General features: G+C 45.7%; 1 protein-coding gene across 1 annotated transcript; it reads right to left on the bottom strand.

Annotated features, from left to right (window-relative positions):
- Positions 1–15,243: 15,243 nt before the first annotated feature.
- LOC148535479 (uncharacterized) lies at positions 15,244–25,165 on the bottom strand. Its single transcript, XM_088462653.1, has 2 exons — positions 24,366–25,165; positions 15,244–17,184 (listed from the first exon to the last, which is right to left on the bottom strand). The coding sequence occupies exon 1, from the start codon at positions 24,926–24,928 to the stop codon at positions 24,401–24,403; it is 528 nt and encodes a 175-aa protein (XP_088318779.1). The 5' UTR covers positions 24,929–25,165; the 3' UTR covers positions 15,244–17,184; positions 24,366–24,400.
- Positions 25,166–26,206: the final 1,041 nt, after the last annotated feature.

The following is a 26,206-nucleotide window of genomic DNA, read 5'->3' as shown; positions in this document are numbered from 1 at the left end:
GATGTTATCTTTAAAGAAACAACACAAATTGAAAAAAAGTTAGAAGCTGATATGCAGAGCAAGCATGTGTCACTGGACATGCCAGCATATGAAGATATGTCTATCAGCGTAGGAGTTCAACCAGAGAGAAGATTTTCCGTAAGGTAAAATATCAGCAAACCACCCAATATGATGATATGATGAGGAATTTGCAAACCTTGCATTCAGTGAGCCTCAAGATATCCAGAAGATGAAAATAAAGTCTGATTGGTGTGGATGGAAATCCAAGATAGGGAAAGAGACTTTGCAAGATTTAAAAACCACAAGTGTGAAAAGCATCAAGAATTGTGATAGTTGCAGCAGTCCCAATTTTGCGAGTCGAGAGACTGTTGTTAAGGCCCATGCTATCAGTAAAGAAAATTTTGCTAGAGTATCTTCGAGAAGACCAAGTCATGTGATATGTTGATGCCTTTTCATGTGTTTAACCAAATGTATTTTGCTGCTTGCTACAGCAAAGCTGAAATAAAATGTTTGTGTAGCATGGAGAAGCTTGTAGCAAAGGGGGATGTTGAAAGAGGAGTGCGTTACTGCACAGACTCCAGTCTTCCTGTTCTCCAGGGAGGCTTTATGGCCTGTTCCAAAATGGCCACCAAGCTCACTACTGAGCATGTGCAGGGGCCATATTGTCCTTACTGTGTAGAGTGACATGGTGGGAGACAGAAGTGTCGTTTCTATGAAATACCTGGGTAATACCTGCATATAACACTGTTCCAGATCCCTGCACCGCTACACATTTGCAGCATACTCTTACCGGCTGGTGAGCTGTATGGAACCCCGCTCTACTCCAGTACCAGTGTACATGTAACAGTGAGTACGGCTGTACCTTCTATACTTCATATAAATCATCACCACTGCTTTAAGTAATTGGGCTGTTCATAGTTTGAGTCATCTGTTTGTGTATGCCTACATAACTATGCGAAAACAACACTGCACTCACATCATTTCCAACATACAGCTCATTAGGTCAACAGACAACCGGGGTGGAATAGTTAACCCACAGGCTCTTCCTTATCCTGTTTCAGCCCTAGGCATTCAAGCAGGTATTTTCATAAGTAACTGTGACCTTACTGACCGTAGTGTTTATTGTGCATGTTACTGCCACTTACATACTCATTTGTCATAATGTCCTCACTCTTAACATCATCCAGCAGGGATTACTTTGTGTGATCCGATGAGACATCCTCAAACTTCTGATGTGACATACTGGGCATGTCTAGTTATAACATGGGAATTATTTTTAAGATTTGGGCTTCAAAAGTTGCCATCATTAACAATGGGGAAATTGTGGTGGAACGTGTTACTTGGGAAAGCAGTTCAAGGTTCAGCTAGGCTCTAATAGACAAGTGCTGTTTTCTATAGCAGTAAATAGAAATAGAACCTACTGGCATCAAGTACTACTCGGTGTACACATGTGAACCTTGTAATAAAGCGTAGCTACAGTGGACTGGACACCTTAAGTACAGATCTTAAAATAAGATATCAGTGTACACAGCAGTTGGTAGCTGGAGCAGGACACATTACAAAATTGTACAGGAGATCTCTTACGGGTTCTGGAGGATGCAGTTTTGATGGTCAATATTTACAGTCAACCTCTTTATAAAGGACTTCTAAAAGGAATATTATATTAAGTGAAATAATATAGTATTGAGTATTGGTAATGGCATATGAGCTATTTTACTATATTACTTATGTTGTTGAGTATGTATTTCTATGTAATGGATATAAGAGAGAACAAAACCAGTCTACTATTGCCATAAACTACTTCCCCTTGGCTAATGTGAACATTAATTTGTTCCAAGGAAAAGTACGCATTTACCACCTGAGCTGGTTGTGCCTCCTAGCTCCTTTTTATTCTATCTGTCTTCTATCTGTTTGTGCTCTTTATACAGTTTCAAACTAGAAAAATACAGAATCAACATTAAAAATGTTTGAGCTAGTTTTCTCGACCTAGATGCTCTTATGTTAATGACAGAGTTTTCTTATAACTGATATTAGCACTTGCTAATGGTCATAACCCGAGCTTACATTAGGGGATTGGTCACAGCCAAGGCATACATTAGGGGACTGGTGACATCCAGAGTATACTGTATATAAAGGGCTGGTCACAGCCGGAGCATACATTAGGGGCTGGTCACAGCCAAAGCATACATTAGGGGACTGGTCACAGCCAGAGCATACATGAGGGGACTGGTCACAGCCAGAGCATACCTTAGGGGACTGCTCACAGCCAGAGCATACATTAGGGGACTGGTCAGAGCCAGAGCATGCATTAGGGGACTGGTCACAGCCAGAGCATGCATTAGGGGACTGGTCACAGCCAGAGCATACATTATGGGCTGGTCACAGCCAGAGCATGCATTAGGGGCTGCTCACAGCCAGAGCATGCATTAGGGGACTGGTCACAGCCAGAGCGTGCATTAGGGGACTGGTCACAGCCAGAGCGTGCATTAGGGGACTGGTCACAGCCAGAGCGTGCATTAGGGTCTGGTCACAGCCAGAGCGTACATTAGGGTCTGGTCACAGCCAGAGCATACATTAGGGGCTGGTCACAGCCAGAGCATGCATTAAGGGACTGGTCACAGCCAGTGCATACATTAGGGGGCTGGTAATAGCTGGAGCAAACAATAGGGAGCTGGTCACAGCCGAAGCATACATTAGGGGGCTGGTCACAGCCGGAGCATACATTAGGGACTGGTCATAGCCGGAGCATACATTAGGGGCTGGTCATAGCCGGAGCATACATTAGGGGCTGATCATAGCCAAAGCATACATTAGGGGCTGGTCATAGCCGGAGCATAAATTAGGGACTGGTCACAACCAGAACATACATTATGGGCTGGTCACAGCCAGAGCATACATTAGGGCGTGGTCACAGCCAGAGCATACATTAGGAGACTGGCCACAGCCATGGCATACATTAGGGACAGGTCACAGCCAGAGCATACATTAGGGACAGGTCACAGCCAGAGCATACATTATGGGCTGGTCACAGCCAGAACATACATTAGGGAAATGGTCATAGCCAGAGCATGCATTAGGGGACTGGTCATAGCCAGAGTATACAATAGGAACTGGTCATAGCCGGGCATACATTAGGGGCTGGTCATAGCCGGAGCATACATTAGGGACTGGTCAGAGCCGGAACATACATTATGGACTGGTCAGAGCCGGAACATACATTAGGGGACTGGTCACAGCTGGAGCATACATTAGGGAGTGGTCACAGCTGGAGCATACATTAGGGGACTGGTCACAGCGAGAGCATGCATTATGGGCTGCTCACAGCCAGAACATACATTATGGGCTGGTCACAGCAAGAGCATACATTAGGGGACTGGTCATAGCCAGAGCATACATTAGGGGCTGGTCATAGCCAGTGCATACATTAGGGGATTGGTCATAGCCGGAGCATACAATAGGGACTGGTCATAGCCGGAGCATACATTAGGGGCTGGTCGTAGCCGGAGCATACATTAGGGACTGGTCAGAGCCGGAACATGCATTAGGGACTGGTCAGAGCCGGAACATGCATTAGGGGACTGGTCAGAGCCGGAACATGCATTAGGGGACTGGTCACAGCCGGAGCATACATTAGGGTCTGGTCACAGCCAGAGCATACATTATGGGCTGGTCACAGCCGGAGCATACATTAGGGGCTGCTCACAGCCAGAGCATGCATTAGGGGCTGGTCACAGCCAGAGCATACATTAGGGGACTGGTCACAGCCAGTGCATACATTAGGGGACTGGTCATAGCCGTAGCATACATTAGGGGCTGGTCATAGCCGGAGCATACATTAGGGGCTGGTCATAGCCGGAGCATACATTAGGGGCTGGTCATAGCCGGAGCATACATTAGGGGCTGGTCATAGCCGGAGCATAAATTAATATATCTAGGGGATGTTTTGCATCCCCCTTAACTGGGGGTGTTTCAAGAGAGGAGGGGGCCCCCTCTTCCCAGTCAGGCGGCCCGCAGAGCACTGATAGACTCTATGCACTAAAGTGTGCTGAGAGTCTATAGTGCATGTGCAGGTCACCAGGAAAATGTCCGTGGCAACCATTTTCACTGTACTGCGCATGCACAAGATGATGGGAAAATAGTTGTGGTTGCCATTTTCCAGGCGGTTTTACATGCGCTGACACTGGTGCTGACGTGAGACTACTTAGAGGTATGTATAATATGGGTGCAAGGTGTGTGTGTACCACCCTGCGTACCACGCACCGCACACCCTGCACCCATTATAAATACGTCCCTGCCCCCAACTCCCCTGTCCATAGGCCCCCATTGTAATTTAACATCCCACCCCCCATCAAAAATAGCTGGTCATAACCAGAGCATGCATTAGGGGCTGGTCATAGACAGAGCATACATTAGGGGCTGGTCATAGCCAGTGCCTACATTACGGGACTGATCATAGCCAGAGCATACATTATGATTAGGGGCTGGTCATAACCAGAGCATGCATTAGGGGCTGGTCAGAGCCAGAGCATACATTAGGAGCTGGTCAGAGCCAAAGCATACTTTAGGGGCTGGTCACAGCCAGACCATACATTAGGGGCTGGTCACAGCCAGAGCATACATTAGGGGCTGGTCAGAGCCAGAGCATAGATTAGGGGACTGGTCACAGCCAGAGCATACATTAGGGGCTGGTCAGTGCCAGAGAATACATTAGGGGACTGGTCACAGCCAGAGCATACATTTGGGGCTGGTCAGAGCCAGAGCATAGATTAGGGGACTGGTCACAGCCAGAGCATACATTAGGGGCTGGTCAGTGCCAGAGAATACATTAGGGGACTGGTCACAGCCAGAGCATACATTAGGGGACTGGTCACAGCCAGAGCATGTACTAGGGGCTGGTCAGAGCCAGAGCATGCATTAGGGGACTGATTGTAGCCAGTGCATACTGTACATTAGGGGCTGGTCAGAGCCAGAACATACATTAGGGGACTGGTCACAGCCAGAGCATACATTAGGGAGTGGTCACAGCCAGAGCATAAATTAGGGGACTGGTCACAGCCATGGCATACATTAGGGACTGGTCACAGCCAGAGCATACATTAGGGGCTGCTCATAGCCAGAGCATGCATTAGGGTCTGGTCACAGCCAGAGCATACATTATGGGCTGCTCACAGCCAGAGCATACATTAGGGGCTGCTCACAGCCAGAGCATACATTAGGGGCTGCTCACAGCCAGAGCATACATTAGGGGCTGCTCACAGCCAGTGCATACATTAGGGGACTGGTCATAGCCAGTGCATACATTAGGGGACTGGTCATAGCCGGAGCATGCAATAGGGAGCTGGTCATAGCCGGAGCATACATTAGGGGCTGGTCATAGCCAAAGCATACATTAGGGGCTGGTCATAGCCGGAGCATACATTAGGGGCTGGTCATAGCCAAAGCATACATTAGGGGCTGGTCATAGCCAGAGCATACATTAGGGACTGGTCATGGCCAGAGCATACATTAGGGGCTGGTCATAGCCGGAGCATACATTAGGGACTGGTCAGAGCCGGAGCATACATTAGGGGCTGGTCATAGCCGGAGCATACATTAGGGGCTGGTCATAGCCGGAGCATACATTAGGGGCTGGTCATAGCCGGAGCATACATTAGGGACTGGTCAGAGCCGGAACATACATTAGGGGACTGGTCACAGCCGGAGCATACATTAGGGAGAGGTCACCGCCGGAGCATACATTAGGGTCTGGTCACAGCCGGAGCATACATTATGGGCCGGTCACAGCCAGAGCATACATTAGGGGCCGCTCACAGCCAGAGCATACATTAGGGGCTGCTCACAGCCAGAGCATGCATTAGGAGCTGGTCACAGCCAGAGCATACATTAGGGGACTGGTCACAGCCAGCGCAAACATTAGGGGACTGGTCATAGCCGGAGCATACATTAGGGGACTGGTCACAGCCAGAGCATACATTAGGGGCTGGTCAGAGCCAGAGCATAGATTAGGGGACTGGTCACAGCCAGAGCATACATTAGGGGCTGGTCAGTGCCAGAGAATACATTAGGGGACTGGTCACAGCCAGAGCATACATTAGGGGACTGGTCACAGCCAGAGCATGTATTAGGGGCTGGTCAGAGCCAGAGCATGCATTAGGGGACTGATTGCAGCCAGTGCATACTGTACATTAGGGGCTGGTCAGAGCCAGAACATACATTAGGGGACTGGTCACAGCCAGAGCATACATTAGGGAGTGGTCACAGCCAGAGCATACATTAGGGACTGGTCAGAGCCGGAGCATATATTAGGGGCTGGTCATAGCCAGAACATACATTAGGGGACTGGTCACAGCCAGAGCATACATTAGGGAGTGGTCACAGCCAGAGCATAAATTAGGGGACTGGTCACAGCCATGGCATACATTAGGGACTGGTCACAGCCAGAGCATACATTAGGGGCTGCTCATAGCCAGAGCATGCATTAGGGTCTGGTCACAGCCAGAGCATACATTATGGGCTGCTCACAGCCAGAGCATACATTAGGGGCTGCTCACAGCCAGAGCATACATTAGGGGCTGCTCACCGCCAGAGCATACATTAGGGGCTGCTCACAGCCAGAGCATACATTAGAGGCTGCTCACAGCCAGTGCATACATTAGGGGACTGGTCATAGCCGGAGCATGCAATAGGGAGCTGGTCATAGCCGGAGCATACATTAGGGGCTGGTCATAGCCAAAGCATACATTAGGGGCTGGTCATAGCCAGAGCATACATTAGGGGCTGGTCATAGCCAAAGCATACATTAGGGACTGGTCAGAGCCGGAGCATACATTAGGGGCTGGTCATAGCCAAAGCATACATTAGGGGCTGGTCATAGCCGGAGCATACATTAGAGACTGGTCATAGCCGGAGCATACATTAGGGGCTGGTCATAGCCGGAGCATACATTAGGGACTGGTCAGAGCCGGAACATACATTAGGGACTGGTCAGAGCCGGAACATACATTAGGGACTGGTCAGAGCCAGGACATACATTAGGGGACTGGTCACAGCCGGAGCATGCATTAGGGAGTGGTCACCGCCGGAGCATACATTAGGGTCTGGTCACAGCCAGAGCATACATTATGGGCTGGTCACAGCCAGAGCATACATTAGGGGCTGCTCACAGCCAGAGCATACATTAGGGGCTGCTCACAGCCAGAGCATGCATTAGGGGCTGGTCACAGTCAGAGCATACATTAGGGTACTGGTCACAGCCAGTGCAAACATTAGGGGACTGGTCATAGCTGGAGCTTACAGTAGGGGCTGGTCATAGCCGGAGCATATATTAGGGGCCGGTCATAGCCGGAGCATACATTAGGGGCTGGTCATAGCCGGAGCATAAATTAATATACTTAGGGGATGTTTTGCATCCTAACCAGGGGTGTTTCAAGAGAGAAGGGGGCCCCCTCTTCCCAGTCAGGCGGCCTGCAGAGCACTGAGCGCTGTGCTGCACTGATAGACTCTAGGCACTAGAGTGTGCCCAGAGTCTATAGTGCATGTAGGAGAACAAAGAAAGGGACTCCGCACTGGTTTGGCACAATTAGACAATCATTCAGAAACAAACCAACATATATGTAAATCAAAAGGGTGTTAAGAAAAACATCCCAAACCCATAAACTGGTTGGTGGTGCTCCCCAGGAGTAAGGACTAAATACAACTCAAAAAAATTGTCCTATAAAGTAGGACAGCAGAAAGAAACTCCTTTTTGGGGGCACTCTTAGTAAATCATATAAAAAATTACTTAATACATAACTTTTATTAATAAATGCACTTAAAAGGACAAAGACAGACAAACAACAATAAACATAAACCGTGATATATATATGTTTATAGAGAAAGAGAATCAACTCCATGGTATTGTGTACCATAAATAACCGTGGAGTATGGACATGGATTATACCGCGGTGTTAATGAACCAAGTATAACCTCCGTGTATAGAACACGTAATAAAAGCGGGACTGGATATATAGTATAATATCCTATTTTATCCCTTCACCATCCAATTGTAATGGAAGAGAATCTGGCGAAAATATTGAGTATGCTTGACACCATAAAAAACAATTAGTTACCATATAAACTGGTTCCTGTGTTCAAGCAAAGAAAATGGCAGGCATCTGGTATTCCAATTCTAGCACTCCAGTGCATAAACATAGATTCTTAATTAGGCATGAGTTAAATGGTTTATAATACCCGTACTAAAATGTAAGTTACAATCTTCATACTCCAGGGAGATATGGTAAGTAATAATATCCCTAATTATTTACTGCTTCTTTGGTTAATATCTTATATTCATGAATATTGTAATGGTCTTTTTATGAGTAATAGCCTATGCCAATCCTAAAGGGGCATATGAAACTTTATATACTGTGTTAGGCAACCGATTTGTGCATGTAGTCAATTAGATGGTCACAGCAGTCAAGCAGCATAGGTTAAATAAGGTGATAATAGATAATTACAATGAAATCATACAGTCTGTAGCGGATTGTCCATATAGCTAATAATTGATTACATCACAAACTTGTAACAAGGATATAGGCCCTTTAAAGTATCAAGGGGTTAATCACACATTTCCATCTAAGTCACAAAATATAAGGAGTCATTTGCACAAATCATTATAGTTTGACCATTACCATCTGACTAGCAATACCCTCTAAGTAGCAGGATATCTAAGAGTTAATTAAACATAACATTCCGGGCATAATAGTCAGATCCAAATAGCAAGTATCTCTATAGAAAGCAGATCAGGGAGAAAAAAATATGTATGATACCTCTCCGGAGTCGCCGCGATATGCAGCGGGGCTATAAACAAATGCCTGCCATGAGATCAGCTGGGCACAGCTGATACTCACGTGACCTGGACGCGCGTTTCGCCGTTCTGGCTTTATCAAACAGGAAGCCAAGTGTTAGTGTCATCACGTAACGGCTTCTTTATACGCCGCACATTGTAGTGATGTCACTAGTCTCCTGTTTTTTCTACACCGTGGGGTGAGACAGGCCAGCAACAGGAAAGGTTGCCATAGTAGCAATTCCTGTTTACATATTCACAATCCGACATATATGAATAAGGTTGATTAGTAATAGAAGTATGTTAAGGAATAGAATATCAATACATAGAATATCAATACATTATGTTAGTAACGGATTGTATAGTGCATTAAATAATGATAAGATGAGAATAATAAATAGATAATAATAACAAAAATAACTTAAATTCATAAGGTTGAATAAAATAATTATTTATAACAAGGTCAAAATAAATAATAATGAAGGGCAGATCGAAGAAAAACGCTGGATATTAAATATATAACAAAGTATACATGGGTGAATTGGGGAGAATGCTGAAGGTTAAATACTGTATACCATACTGTACAAATTTTAATTAATTGTACTGGTCACTTTCATTTGGTCATCTACGTAATCGACAATATACCAAGAGATTATATAAACATTTAATACTAAATAGTATGCTTACAGCTACAAATTAGCAGAAAAAAACGAGTAGCAATCCTATAGCCACAAAATCCTATTCAGTCCGTGTGCAATATTGCAGTGAACGGACCCTACTCAGGTATGTGTTGTATAGGGTAGCTATTATAAGAAAGGCAAGATCACTTCTGCTGTTCGTATTCATTGTTAGCCGACAAGAACCCTGATGTCATGCGTACATTGCAAGGTATGGTGTCGGACCGAATGAGAGAGTGATTAAAGTTAGATTAATAAGAATAAGAAGAAATGAAATAAATGCAAGCAATAATGAGTTGCTCCACTGGGGGAGTGTGTCTAAATATAGACTGGTAAATAAATATATAGGTCATAAATCCGCTAATTAAGGTTGTAAATCCTCATACATTAGGCCCATAGATAAATATATTAGAAATATAGACAGTATAGATAGTAAAAGTATAAACGAGCTATGACCCTATAACCACAACACCCTTTCAGTCCGTGTGTTTAATCACAGTGAACAGACTTCACTCAGGTATGTGTTGTATAGGACATCAATTAGAAAAAAGATACAATCACTTCTGCTTTTCATGTGTCATGTTAGCCAACAAAAGCCCTGGTGCTTCAACACCTACTGCACCTGGTATATCCAGATGGTCCCCTGTGGAATTGCTACTATGGCAACCTTTCCTGTTGCTGGCCTGTGACAGGGGTGGAGACTAGTGACATCACTACAATGTGCGGCGTATAAAGAAGCCGTTACGTGATGACACTAACACTTGGCTTCCTGTTTGATAAAGCCAGAACGGCGAAACGCGTGTCCAGGTCACGTGAGTATCAGCTGTGCCCAGCTGATCTCATGGCAGGCATTTGTTTATAGCCCGCTGCATATCGCGGCGACTCCGGAGAGGTATCATACATATTTTTTTCTCCCTGATCTGCTTTCTATAGAGATACTTGCTATTTGGATCTGACTATTATGCCCGGAATGTTATGTTTAATTAACTCTTAGATATCCTGCTACTTAGAGGGTATTGCTAGTCAGATGGTAATGGTCAAACTATAATGATTTGTGCAAATAACTCCTTATATTTTGTGACTTAGATGGAAATGTGTGATTAACCCCTTGATACTTTAAAGGGCCTATATCCTTGTTACAAGTTTGTGATGTAATCAATTATTAGCTATATGGACAATCCGCTGCAGACTGTATGATTTCATTGTAATTATCTATTATCACCTTATTTAACCTATGCTGCTTGACTGCTGTGACCATCTAATTGACTACATGCACAAATCGGTTGCCTAACACAGTATATAAAGTTTCATATGCCCCTTTAGAATTGGCATAGGCTATTATTCATAAAAAGACCATTACAATATTCATGAATATAAGATATTAACCAAAGAAGCAGTAAATAATTAGGGATATTATTACTTACCATATCTCCCTGGAGTATGAAGATTGTAACTTACATTTTAGTACGGGTATTATAAACCATTTAACTCATGCCTAATTAAGAATCTATGTTTATGCACTGGAGTGCTAGAATTGGAATACCAGATGCCTGCCATTTTCTTTGCTTGAACACAGGAACCAGTTTATATGGTAACTAATTGTTTTTTATGGTGTCAAGCATACTCAATTTTTTCGCCAGATTCTCTTCCATTACAATTGGATGGTGAAGGGATAAAATAGGATATTATACTATATATCCAGTCCCGCTTTTATTACGTGTTCTATACACGGAGGTTATACTTGGTTCATTAACACCGCGGTATAATCCATGTCCATACTCCACGGTTATTTATGGTACACAATACCGTGGAGTTGATTCTCTTTCTCTATAAACATATATATATCACGGTTTATGTTTATTGTTGTTTGTCTGTCTTTGTCCTTTTAAGTGCATTTATTAATAAAAGTTATGTATTAAGTAATTTTTTATATGATTTACTAAGAGTGCCCCCAAAAAGGAGTTTCTTTCTGCTGTCCTACTTTATAGGACAATTTTTTTGAGTTGTCTATAGTGCATGTGCAGGTCAACAGGAAAATGTCCGTGGCGACCATTTTCACTGTACTGCGCATGCACAAAATGATGGGAAAATAGTTGTGGTTGCCATTTTCCAGGCGTTTTTACATGCGCTGACACCGATGCTGATGAGAGACTCCGGAGAGGTAAGTATAATATGGGTCATGCCTGCCTACTTTCTGGCTGCTCCTTCCGGGAGGAAGCAGCCAGATCGGCAGGACGAGGGGGGCGGGCATGTCCGTGACAAGGGGGAGTGGCCGAGCTGGTGACGCACACTTAGGGGCGGGGTGGGGGGTGAGCCACGCGATCGCGTCAGTTCGGCCCCTCCCCCGCTACACAATGCCGGTAATATCGGCATTGTGAAGCAGGGGGCGGGGCCAAAATGACACGATCCGCGTCACCGGCCCCCTTTGCTGCGGGGGTTGCAGGGCTTATTGTGGGGGGGATAGGAGGGGAGGGCGGCAGCCGGGAGGATTGCCTGCCTTCCCGGGAGGTCGGGAGCGGCACCCGATTTTCAGGAGGCTCCCGACCAAATCGGGAGGGTAGGCAAGTAAGATATGGGTGCAAGGTGTGTGTGTACCACCCTGCGTACCACGCACCGCACACCCTGCACCCATTATAAATACGCAACTGCTCCCAACTCCCCTGTCCATAGGCCCCCATTGTAATTTAACATCCCACCCCCCATCAAAAATAGCCCCCCCCAGTGTCAAAAGATCCCCAGCAATAACAACCCCCACCCCCATAGGTATATTAGGTACCTGTGGCACCCCACCTCCACTCTCAACCCCAGGTCATAACCAGAGCATACATTAGGGGCTGGTCATAGCCAGTGCATACATTAGGGGCTGCTCATAGCCGGAGCATAAGGTAGGGGCTGCTCATAGCTCATAGCCAAAGCATACATTAGGGACTGATCACAGCCAGAGCATACATTAGGGGCTTGTCATAGCCAGAGTATACAGTAGGGGCTGCTCATAGCCGAAGCATACATTAGGGACTGATCACAGCCAGAGCATACATTAGGGGCTGGTCATAGCCAGAGTATACAGTAGGGGCTGCTCATAGCTCATAGCCAGAGCATACATTACATTAGGTGGCTTGTCATAGCCAGTGCATACATTAGGCAATCTAGGCTACCGCATAGTGACTGGTCATAGGACAGAGGGCCTGATTCAAAGCCGGACGCTCTGAACGAGCGCCCGCTCTGAATCAGGGCGTTTTTTTTTGGTACGTCCACCTGGACGCTAGCATAGCTGTTGGTTACCACCCACAGCTTATGCGAGTGTCCATGATCATAGTCGCAATGGTCAAGACCATCGCGACTATTGGGCTTGCGACGAGACCCTTGCGGTAGGGTCTCGTTGCTGCAAGCCCTGGAGTGATTTTGGCTCTATCAGAGCCAAAATCACTCCCACTGACATCACTAGTGATGTCAGTGGGGCCGGACCCAGACGGTAGGCGTTCCCATGGGAACGCCTCCGTCTGGGCAGCCATGCCCCCGGCACGCCCACCAAAGGGGGCGTGCTGTCAATCACCATCGACAACACGCCCTCTTTGGTGCGAGACCCCGAGCGACGGCTTCCCCGTCGCTCGCCGGGTCTCGCGCATGCGCATGACGGAGCAGCCTCCGTCATGCGCATTTGGGTACCATCGACCTGCTTGTGAGCGCCCTGCGCTCGCGAGCGGGTCTGAATGAGACCCAGATTACCTACCACACATTTACATTCTTTTTCCTGTTGACAAACAGATGGGTGACGGGATCCACACTAGTATGTTGCCTAAGGCCCCATAGGATCTATCTCTGGGACTAGCCCCTGATTCCTTTATTTTTTTACATCAGTGCTTCATTACATTGACCCTCCAGGACTATACTGCGGACTTTTCATACATTGCATGGTTGGGACAGAGGATATTCAGGGATGCCCATGAAAGCACATGCAGCGTGGTCCTTTATGGAGCCAGGCACCTTGCTGGGCTTTTAGGCCCCAAGTCATTTTCTAGGATCATCATTTTTGCCTGTGCGTAGAAGGAGAACTGAAAAATTGCCTAGCTTGGATGAGAAAACAGACACTAGGGGGGTATAGCCAATTAGGTGCGGGTTTACCAAGTTTACTGAGTTTTCCCGCAGGTGCAAGATTTTTGGTATTCAATTGGGTGCAGTTTTTAGATTTTGTTTTCTGAGTGCCTCCAGAGAAGGTCCAATTTTTCCTAAAATCCATATTTTAAGAAAAAATTGCTATGGACCCCCTCCCCCCCAATGAATAATTAAGCAAGTGGAAAATGTGTGCTAGGTGCGCTAAGTTTTTTGCAGGCAAAATCCCACTCTCAATTGGATATGCCCCCAGGAGTTGTATTTATTAATGTGCAGATTCACAAAAGTGGATGTGTCGCCCATAACAACCAGATTCTAGCAACCAATTTCCAAATTGGACCAGAAAAATGATCACTAGAATCTTATTCGGTGCTGTGAGCAACAACAATCTTTTGGGAAACTGGTAACGTCCTTGTTCACAATTATGAATAGATGTAATGGCTCCAGAGCAGAAACCAGCATGAAAAGAAAGCCATATTTGCATGGTGGCTGAGATACTGTCATGAAAGCTCCAAAGTCTTTATATAGCCAAAACTGGAGGTGTTGGCCGGTCCTCCAATGTGCATAGGGCCTAATTCATAGATTTATGTAAACACAATGTTTATGGACATCTCCTGAGTTTCGAGATCTGCGCAGAAGCCGCACTGAGCATGTGCAGGTCTGGATTTACAATGCCTCTGGCCGTGCCCCAAATGTTGCAGCATGATTGACATGCTGCTGGTATGTGGGGGCGGTGACAGGAAGCGTCCCAGAAAATGTAGGCGTCAGCCCCGTTTTCTGGCAGCGCCGAATACAATGCGCAGCTTCACTGGCCCCGGCAGCGTCTTTTCACCTGAGAGTCACTTAGATGTCCGATGTTCACACAGTCTGATCCGATGCTGTATCGCTGTTAATAGCGGCCATCTCTGAATCAGGTGATTATTTTGGTCGCAGTGGAGTGACAGAGGGCCTGATTCTGACCCGCTCGCGAGCACTGGACGCTCGCAAGCGGGTCGATGGTGCCTAAGTGCGAATGCGCACGACGGAGGGAGCTCCGTCGTGCGCATGCGCGAGACCCGGCAAGCAACGGGGAAACCGTCCCTCGGGGTCTTGCACCAAAGGGGGCGTGCTGTCGATGGTGAGTGACAGCACGCCCCCTTTGGTGGGCGTGCCGGGGGCGTGGCTGCCAGATGGAGGCGTTCCCATGGAACGCCTACTGTCTGAGTCCGGCCCCACTGACATCAGTAGTGATGTCAGTGGGAATGATTTTGTCTCTGATAGAGCCAAAATCACTCCAGGGCTTGCGGCACCGAGACCCTACCGCAGGGTCTCGTTGCAAGCCATATGGTCGCGATGGTCTTGACCATCGCGACCATCATCATGAACGCTCGCTATAGCTGTGGGTGGTAAACCACAGCTATGCGAGCGTCCAAGAGGCCGCTCCAAGTTGAGGTAGGAGGGCCCTGATTCAGAGCGAGCGCTCTGGTCAGAGCGTCCAGCTCTGAATCAGGCCCAGAGAACTCAGTGTGTGGTTGGAAACCAATGAACAAAAGAAATGTAGACGAACAAGAAAAGATCAGCTTTTCCCATTTCTTCCCAATTTATACAAAGGCTACAAGTCGTAATAAGATTAAAAAAAAAAAAAATAATAAGAACTTTTTCAGTGTTTAATTAGAAAAATAGCTTAATGTTTGGGTTAGAAAATCTGTAAGTAAAAAGAATGTATGTACAAATAAATAACTTAACAGTCCTGAAAACAGTGAGCAGTCCTTAGATTCACAATGTCTCTTGTCCAGATATGAGTTTAAAGTGTTTTCCCATCATGCACTTGGAGATGGAGAGACATTGGCAGCGGGCTTGCTGTATTTTATACAGTTTAAGGCACAAGACGTTAGGCCAGGAGAGAAGTCGGCTAAACCATAGTCCTTGCTGAGCCTCCTTCTCTCTGTCTAAACACAGAATTGACTCCAATGTAAGGCAGCTGGGATTTCGGACACCAGTTCATTGTCTTGTCCGCACTTCCTGAAAACTAGTTATTGCAGATTTTCATTTTTACCTGCCATGGTGCGGGTTACTGAGCCAGTAACATTACGTTTTCAATACAAACACTAGTCATAAGCAAACCCAAGTAACAGTGGTCCTAATTCAGAGATGAACGTACATCTACGATTGTTAGGGATCTGCATCTGTGCAGTAACCCGATCTTGCTTGCAGACCCCCCAAGCCTCAGCATGATTGACACGCTGTGGCGTTTGGGTGGCGTGCATGGTCAACGTTCCTGAAAACATGGGTGTGTCACCTGTGTTTTCCGCAAGGGACGAGGCCGCAGTCTGTGTCAATGGATGCAGATTCCTGGTCTCATGGGTGACCAGCACCCAGTCAGGCTGCTGGAAGCTTCAGCTCCTGCTGCTGGACTGAAGGAGCAACCGATGGTCGCGATGGTGATCCCAGACTGTGACGTTGGTCGCAGTGCTGGGAACGCAAATGCAGCAAGGAGGTGTCTGACACATCCCTCTGCATTCACATCGGCTATCGCATATCTGTCCATCTCTGAATCATGGCCCAGTGATTACATCTATATTAAACATTATCACAATTGGTAAATAGAGGTAGATGTGTGTAATTATTACATAATTTGCATAATTGTATAGGCCAGATGTCAGCAACCTGCAGTCATTCAAAGCTACCAGCCAGTAGCTGGAACATAATGCTGGTACTTGTAACTCCATAGTAGTTAAGGCGGCAATAGGTTGCCCAAGACTATTTAGATGCCTGTGTGGCGACACCTAGTGGCAGTAATCACCTAATGTACAGACAGAGATTTTGTTGAGCATAGAAGGTCTTCGAAATATGGAAATTCATAGTTTGGCTGTGTGATGCCGGAGAGGCTGGAAGACTAAATAAAACTTTGAGTATAGGTTAATAGGTCACAGGACAAGCTCACTGCTGACGTACACCGTAATCTGACAGTTGATGCATTGTCACAGCTTGGTCATTGAGGTACTAAGCCATAAAAAGCCTTTTTAAATGTACATATTTTTTTAAAAATGTCCCTTTTCTTTTTGTTTTTGCACGATCCAGGGTCTGTGTATCTTTAAAGCTGAGTCTGTTTACTCTTGGATCCATTAGCAGAGTGAGTATGACTGTGAGAATCAGTCCTTTATGCAGCCTGGAGCAAGGGAAAGCTCTCTGCAAACAGAGCCTTTTCAGATCCATACAAGAGCAGGGGATTTCAGCATACAATAGCTCTCACTTAAAAGCTCTTTGCCACCGTTGGACTTTTGGGCGTTCTGAATTTAAGGAAAGTAGAATCAAAGAGTGGTTTTCAGCACATAGTCAACACAAAGCCCCAGAGTTAGAAGGTTACCTCTTCCCCCTCCAAGATAGATAAAATACTGATTTAACCAAATATATTACCCTCCTACAACATTGATAAATACAAATGGCAGTGTCAGTTGCCAGTACGTATATACAACTCCAGATATAAATAACTGTCTCTATATATTAACATTCTAAAGTATCCACATAGTGTCCTGATGAGAAGGTATATCCATATTTGTTGCACGTTTGCTGGAGGCAATTATTCTTTATGACCTGCAGGACAAAGAAGGAAAGACGTTATTATTGTAGACAATAGACATACGCAATATGTACATTATAATGCTACTTCTAATAATAACATGTTTGACTTTGAACAGACAAAAATGCAGCATTCAGCATATATTGCTGTTTAACTCCTAATGGATTCTGTCACTTGAATATTGAATTTCACCAGCCCCCCCTGCCCCTATCAAATCAGGTGATTAGAAGCTGGCTATATTATATCACAGAAACCCCTGCTAAGTGGCTGAATTATCCCCGGACTGCCATGAGAAATATTGATCCCCCAATACAGAGGGAGTTTGGGTACACTTTGTGTGGGAACATGGTCATGCCACATTGGGAATTTCGGGCCCCTTCCATAGATGCCCCATTACAGAAGGGGGATGCAGCTGCATCATGTTGGGGCATCGCTGTCTCTGTTCCACTGTTGTCCAATCACAGAAGGCGATTCACCCTGACGCAACTATGCACACCACCTGTTCTAAGCAATGTTTTAAGGCCATTGTTTCCCAACCTCAGGGGTCTATTTACTAAGCCTTGGATGGAGATAAAGTACCAACCAATTAGCTCCTGTCTTTTTTCAACACATCCTGTGACATGGCAGTTAGGAGCTGATTGTCTGGTACTTTACCATCCAAGGCTTAGTAAATAGATCCCTCAGTCCTCAACGCACACTTAAGGCACACATCCACTAGAAGACATTTTACACTGACAAATGACTGCACGATTACAAACACTGAACGCTGTGCCTACACTGAATGAGCACCATGTTTGCCCGATGATAGATGTCTAAACGACCGGCGGGAGGGCGCATCGCTGGTCGTTTTAGACATTTTTACAAACAATGTGCAAACGATTATTGAACGATTGAATGATAACGATATCGTAATCACTCAATTTAATAGTCTAGTGCACAGGTTCTCAAACTCGGTCCTCAGGACCCCAAACAGTGCATGTGTTCCAGGTCTCCACACTGAATCAAGTGAAATAATTAGCTCCACTTGTGGACCTTTTAAAATGTGTCAGTGAGTAATGATTACACCTGTGCACCTGCTGAGCTGCAAAATGTGAACTGTGTGGGGTCCTGAGGACTGAGTTTGAGAACCACTGGTCTAGTAGATGTGTGCCTTAACAGTTCAGATTTTAAGGATAGCCATATTTGAGCACATGTGACTTAATTAGTGTCTCAGTTATTTGATTTAATCACCTCTGCTCAAGCACGGATATCCTTAAAACCTGGACTGTTGGTGTGCCTTGAGGTCCGAGGTTTCCTAAACACTGTTTTAGTCTCTAGAACAGTGGTTCTCAAACTCGGTCCTCAGGACCCCACACAGGTCACGTTTTCCAGGTCACCCAGCTAGTGCACAGGTGTATTCATTACTCACTGACACATTTTAAAAGATCCACAGGTGGAGCTAATTATTTCACTTGCGATTCTGCGAGGAGACCTGGAAAACATGCACTGTTTTGGGGCCAAGTTTGAGAACTTGTGCTCTAGAAAATAGGCAGTCAATGTGGTGACATCACTTCTTCTATAGTTGCTGGTAATTGTAGTGTACTGGTCTTCTAAATTGTGCTGTGGTGGCTACATCATACTGTTCAATGTGACTGCGTCTCTCGGCCCCCCCTCGCTGTCACAGGTGGAGGAGCCCCTGCCAAAGTACTCTTGCAGGGAGGGGGATTGGTGAGGATTAATAGTAAAGTGGAAAACCCTTTAGATATCACATTTTCTTAAGTCATTTACAATAAATCAGTTATAATATTTAAGTGACACTCACATTAGGCAATGTAACTGTGATGAGGAATGTACAGGTGTAAATGATGCAAATGTATACACCTATGTCTCCTGCAAATGTGGCTCTCTAGACCTTATACTGTAGGACTACAATGCAGGCATGCTGGGATTTGTAGTTCCACAGCCACAGTGTGTCATCAACACCAGGTGGCATAACTGCCATACCTGCAGAAGGTGCTGGACTTTTCGCTCCACATTGGAGATTTTTCAGGGATAAAGTATCGGGCGCGCGCCCGCTTTATCCCAGTATTCAATATAAAATGTACGAAAACTGGACCTGGCGAAGTGGGATTTGCGATAAACTACGAAATTTCCCTGGAAATAATTGTAGGACCCCCTTAAAGTTGTAAAAACATGGGGGATCACTATGGGTACCCCCGTTTTAGCCTGCAAATGAAAGTCGGGGATTTAAATAGCCGCAGCAGGTGATGCAGAAGAGCACTTAGGTAGTTTTTTTCATTTTTTAAGTGGTCCCATCAAATTTGGGGTACATGAAAATGGGTACTAGCATATTTTTATGTCCCTAAAGTAAGTTTTCAGAAATTCTGCAACTGTGCACCTGCCGCTAATAGCCTATTCTAGAATACACCAGCCGCATACTTGCAGAATAGCCCTGAACCTATTTCCCTATTTTTAAATACTTTTTTTCCCATTTTTTTTTTTTTCACCCCAATTTTTAAATTCATTTTTTGGGGTGTCCCTATTTTTTTTTAAAAAAAATTGACACAGTAATTTTTAAAATGTCATTCCCAGGGGTGCAGGCTATTTTTTTTAAGCCTTCACCCCTAAACCCCAATTCCGCACTTTTTTTCGCCACCTATTCAGTGGTGAAAAGTTATCCCCTTTTTTTTTCAAAGACTTTTCGAACCTGCGAAAAGTCTTTGAAATTGAATACAGTGTAAAACTAAAACCTACGATAATGAACGCTCTGACCAGAGCGCTCGCTCTGAATCAGTGCCCTCCTACCTGAAAATGGAACGGCCTCCTGGCCGCTTGCATAGCTGTGGGTGACCACCCACAGCATATGCGAGCGGCCAAAAAGATGGTCGCGATGGTCTTTGACCATTGCGACCATCGGGCTTGCGACGAGACCCTGCGGTAGGGTCTCGCTGCCGCAAGCCCAGGAGTGATTTTGGCTCTATCAGAGCCAAAATCACTCCCACTGACATCACTAGTGATGTCAGTGGGGCCGGCTTCAGACGGTAGGCATTCCCATGGGAACGCCTCCGTCTGGCAGCCACGCCCCCGGCACGCCCACCAAAGGGGGCGTGCTGTCAATCAACATCGACAGCACGTCCCCTTTGGTGCGAGACCCGGAGCGACAGAGAGCCCGTCGCTATCCGGGTCTTGCGCATGCGCACAACGGAGCTCCCCCCATCGTGCGCATAAGCAGTGGGGCAACATCGACCCGCTTGCGAGCGGGTCTGAATGACCCCCTTTGTTCCAACTCCGGGTCAGACCCGGAATTTAGGTGGAAAAGGGGTATAAAATGAACAATCTAATACTAAAGCTGCATACACACACAACGATGTTAGTAACCAATGATTTTAGAGAACGATTTTCGCTCAGATTTTCCCTTGAAAAAGTGAACGAAAATCGTTCACTAAAAATCGTTGGTCACTAAATTACTAAACGATTTTCATGAACGATGAACGATTTTTTAATCATGCATACAGTGAATGGAAATCGTTCATCATTCATTCTGTACAACATGAACGATTTTCTGAACGAAAATTGTTTGTTGGACAGTCAGAATGGACGATGAACTACAAACGCGAACGCGCATGAATGATTATCGTTCATCATTCACCTTAAAAAGATGAACGATTTTACAAATGATTTAACGATAACGAAGTCGTTATAGTTAAATCGTTCAAAAAATTGTTATGTTTGTACGCACCTTTTAATATACCTGTTATATATTGCAGATTGAAATGTTGCATGTATGATATTTTAAAAACCCCAACAAGCAGTATTCTAACTGTAAAGGCTCTAAATGTGTTTATACTTGTTTACCCAGTCATGCACTTCTTCCCATGTTATAAATTTAACCAGAGTTTCCCAAGCTCCACCATTACAGTCCATGTTTTAAGGATATCCATGCTTGAGCACAGGTGACTTTATTAGTACCTCAGTCAATTTGTATATCTTTAAAACCTGGACTATAATGGCAGAGTTTGGGAAATGCTGAATTAAACAATAAGGGACCCATTTATCAACGATCACATACTCAATGCGATTTGGGCGCGATATTGCAGCTAAAATTTATTAAAGCAGTGATTCCCAACCTTGGTCCTCAAGGCACACTAACAGTCCTGGTTTTAGTGATATCCATGCTTAAGCACAGATGGTTAAATCAAAATAACTAAAGTACTAATTAAGTCACCTGTGCTCAGCTATGGCTATCCTTAAAGCCTGGACTGTTAGTGTGCCTTGAGGACCGTGGTTGGGAACCCCTGTATTAAAGAGTACTTGCAGGGACAGGTGCTCCGAAAGAAGCCCGTCCCTGCGATGTGCTTGGAGTGAAATGACAGCGATCTCTTCACTCCTGTGCAGGGGCTCCAGCACAAGCGCAGTCTACAGACCATGCATGAGCGCCAGCCATTGCTGGGGGGATGTTTCCTCAGAAAACCTTCTGCGGGTAATTTATGCGATGTGTAGCAGAGGCCAAACTCTGGAATGAGTAGTAAATTCGACAGCATCGCATCCCCCATAGAAACCTTGTGGCCGCTGTCGGAAATGGAAACGGAAAGATGTCTTTGAATCACACAGGCAGATAAAAAAAACTCATTTATTCCAGGTGTTCTCAACTGCAGCCCTCAAGTACCACCAACAGGTCATGTTTTGTGGGTTTCTTTAATCATGCACAGGTGAGTTCATTTATATTGCTGGGTAAGTAATCTGTCGGGTAAACATGAGAATCACTGATTTAAACCTATCCACTGTTATACCCCTTTTACACCAGAGCTAAAACCCAGGTTATTGCAGGGTTACCCCGGGTAGTTCCTTGGTGTGAAAGGGAACAGGGTTGGATTCCTGGGTCGAGTGACCAGAGCACGCTGCATGGCTGGCTCCAGTGGCGCTTGGAGATGTCGTCATCTCCAAACGTCCACTTCCACGCCAGAAGAGCCGGGTCACTGCAGACCCGGCTCCGGTGTGAACGGCACCGGCTCGGGAATATTCTGGGTCGGCGCCGGCTAAATTCCAGGTCTGATCAGGTTTGGAACCCTGTTCCAACCTCCGGGTCAGACCCGGAATTTAGGTATAAAAGTGGTATTAATATGTTTACAGCCACCAATGCCTGGAAACCCGCACAAAAAAATAGGATGAATGGTGGCTTATGCATTGATTATTTCTCATGCATTATTGTACACTGCCAGCAGAATGATCTGGGAAAAGTGCGTACGTGTAAACTTGCTTTGATGGTGTGAGACTATTAGGAAAGAAGACTTTTAATAAACTCCAAGTAGAAGGACTTCAACAAAGAGAAGCAGATTTCCAATGAAACCAACAGTGTCAAAAAAAGAGTTTAACCCTCAATACATAATCTACAAAGTTCAACAGCCCTGTATGAGATATTTTCCACTTGGCTTGTATCTTATGGTCCACTGTATAACTATACATTCCTACATGCACATATAAAAACAACAACATTGTAACAACAAAATACATTTGTAAGGAAAGAAAACATTCAAACTGACAAAACTGTTGCAAATTACACTTTATGTTTTCATTGTGGCCAGTGCTATATGTAATAATGATAGCTGATACTTACCAATATATCCCTTTAAACCAGGAGACTCATGAATTACACAGGTACTGTGGCTAATTAAAACCAGGTAAAATTTAGACTTGAAGTCAGCCAACCACAGACCCTGTGTAATTCATGAGTGTCCCTGTTTAAAGGGATAGTATGGTAAGCCCATGTATATCAGGAATCGGTATGTAATGTCGGCTGTCGGGATGCGTCCTGTCACAATACCAACAGCGGCATCCCGATGGTTAGTATCCCGACAGGGGTCGTGTAAGTATAATTACCCTTCTCTCCCTAACTCTAACCCTTCCTTTTTGTAAGCTAACCCTCCCCACCCTGCACCCTAACCCCCCCAGTGATGCCTAACCCTCCCCACCTCGCACCCTCCCTGTTAGTGCCTAAACCTAAGTCTCCCCTCTTCGTGCCTAACCCTAACCCTCCCACCTTGGGGTGCCTAACCCTAACCTCCCTCCAAATGTAACCCTAACCTCGCTAAACTGCCTAAACCTAACCCTTCCACCCCCCTCCCCTCGTGGCTAACAGTAAGGGCGCCCCGGACTTACCTTGTTTGGGCTGGCGTCCATCTGTATTCCAGCGACGGGATTAAGTAGGCATTGATATTTCGATGCCTATCTTAAGTCCCTTGTTGGGATTTAGACCCAATTTTAAACATGCTGGTTTGGGCAAATCATGCTATAATGAGTCAATAACCTAACCACCTGTTGTGCTGTTTTATTACTTTGAGTCCTACTGGACCAGACTTCTCCAATAGTACATCACAAGGATACCTCCTATTACAGGTGCACTAATATGGCAGCATACAGCACATGGATACCTCTTATTATAGGTGCTCTAACCTGGCATCATACAGCACACTGATGCCTGTTATTACAGGTGTACTAATACCTGGTATCATGCAGCACATGGATAGCTCTTATTACAGCTGCACCAATAGCTGCCAGCATACAACTGCACTGACACCTGTCATCATACAGCACATGAATACCTATCATTACAGGTGCACTTATACATGGGAGCATACAGCACATAGATACTTCTTAATTACAGGTGTACTAATACCTGACAGCATACAGAACATGGATACCTCTTATTACAGGTGCACTAAACTTGCAGCATATGGTACAAGGATACCTCTTATTACAGATGCACTACACTTGCAGCATACAGTGCAAATATACCTCTTATTACAGGTGCATTAATACCTGACAGCACACAGCACATGGATACCTCTTATTACAGGAGCACTAATACCTGCTAGCAGCATACAGTACATACAGGTGCACTAGTACGTGGCAGCATACATCACATAGATAACTTTTATAACAAGTGCACTAATACCTGCCAGCATACAGCACATGAATACCTCTTATCACAGGAGCACTAATACCTGCCAGCATACAGCACATGGATACCTCTTATTACAGGTGCACTAATACCTGCCAGCATACAGCACATGGATATCATACCTCTTATTACAGGAGCACTAATACCTGCTAGCAGCATACAGTACATACAGGTGCACTAATACCTGGCAGCATACATCACATAGATACCTTTTATTACAGGTGCAGTAACACCTGGCAGCATAGGTCACATAGATACCTTTTATTTCAGGTGCAGTAACACCTGGCAGCCTGCTATCCCCAGCCATGCAGCGTTAGGAAGAAGTCAGCCTCGGATACACCACTGTCCTGCCGGGAGCACTCCTCTGATGTACACGGGGAACAGGACCCAGGTGACAGAGGCGCAGAGCCTGAGTCCACTGAGCAGCTGCTACCACACGGGGAGAGCCCATCAGAGCTCGGTCCCCTCTGCCCATCCTCCCCTGACTGCCTGTCCAAGAGCAGAGACTGCAGCGCCCGGATATACTCCACTGCAGAGCGCAGCGTCTCCACCTTGCTCATCTTCTTGTTAGGACCCTGAGCCTGGGGCACATGCTGCCTGAGCTTGGCAAAGCCCATGTTCACCAGCTTCACCCGGTTCCTCTCCCTCTCGTTGCGCCTCTCGGAAGTGGAGGAGGTTGCGCTCCTGGTTCCAGACGAGCCGCTGCGCCTTTGGCACCGGAGCCTCTGTGGGGACGAGGATCTTGCGCTTCCTTTGCGCACAGTCCTTGGCTGTCTTCCTGGGCTGCTCTGCAGGTGGCTGTGCTCCTCTGAGGGCTCCATAGAGGGGAGGTACAATAGGACAGGTGCTTTATCTCCTTAACGAGGTCTGACAAGGAATAAGACCCCTGGCCCTCAGTGATCTGTCTCTTTGCTCCCTATGCTGAACCCTACCAGCCAGGATCTGTACAAGAGAGGTAACTCCCCTGTCAGCCAGTCATGACATGTCTCTTCTTATTTCTGTTATGTACTTCCTTGTGCACCACACTGTACTGTATCTATCCCACTCCCAGCCCTATAACACCCCCTCCCACCTTACTCCACTTTCACTAGGGTCCTCTTTTCACTGAGCGACCCCTCCTTCCTCTGTACTCTTCTCCAGAAAGCCAGGGAGGAGGTGAAGGAGAGTATAATACCAAGTCTGGTCTGGCAGCTCACTGATGGACTGTTGTAGCTCTGCAACTCTGCACTTGTAATATAAATGTCCCAAGATATATGCAACACTGCAAGAGATTTCTCTTAACACTGCAACAAGGCTATAGCCCCTATACTGTTATTTCACAGGGATCTATTGTAGGTACAGTGTGGCTCTGTCTTCAGTTGCTGTGAAACTACAAGTTCCAGCAGGTCCTGTAAGCTGCTGGCAACAAAAGGATGTAAAGATAGTTTTCAAAGACCAATAGAGGTTTGCAGATATTTCTAGACCAGTGGTTCTCAAACTCGGTCCTCAGGACCCCACACAGGTCATGTTTTGCAGGTCACCCAGCAGGTGCACAGGTGTAATCATTACTCTATGACACATTTTAAAAGGTCCACAGGTGGAGCTAATTATTTCACTTGATTCAGTGTGGAGACATCGAAAACATGCACTGTTTGGGGTCCTGAGGACCGAGTTTGAGAACCTGTGTTCTAGACTATTTGATGGTTAAGGCATACTGGAACTTATAGTTCCACAACAGTCAGAAAGACATAGATTGCCTTCCCCAGGTTTTACATTTACTCCTACTATAGCGTTAGAACTGTTTTTGAACTATAAATCTCAGCATGCCAGTCCAGCCATTACTACTTGTAGGTTTACTATAGCCTGAGAGCCACAACAGATTGCCTTCCTATAGTATGGCTATTAAGCACCATTATTCAGGTCATCCACACTGGTACGTTGTCACCTAGGAATTGTAGGTGTTGCTTAGACATTCTTCACGTGTTATGTACTCAGGGTTGGACTGGCCCACAGGGGTACAGAGGAAATCTCCGGTAGGCCCCACTGCCTGAGGGCCCACCCACCTCCTTTAGGTGTCAGGCTCCAGACCTCCAATCATACATTGTTACTCTAATAGATGG

Source organism: Taudactylus pleione, unplaced genomic scaffold (genome assembly GCF_031769625.1).
Source record: "Taudactylus pleione unplaced genomic scaffold, aTauple2 ptg000051l, whole genome shotgun sequence".
Lineage (NCBI taxonomy): Eukaryota > Metazoa > Chordata > Amphibia > Anura > Myobatrachidae > Taudactylus > Taudactylus pleione.
This window is presented reverse-complemented; position numbering and strand designations above follow the sequence as displayed.

Bases quoted from the DNA above. Each gene is read 5' to 3' on its own strand.
- LOC148535479 (XM_088462653.1), bottom strand. From the start codon at position 24,928: ATGGAGCCCTCAGAGGAGCACAGCCACCTGCAGAGCAGCCCAGGAAGA.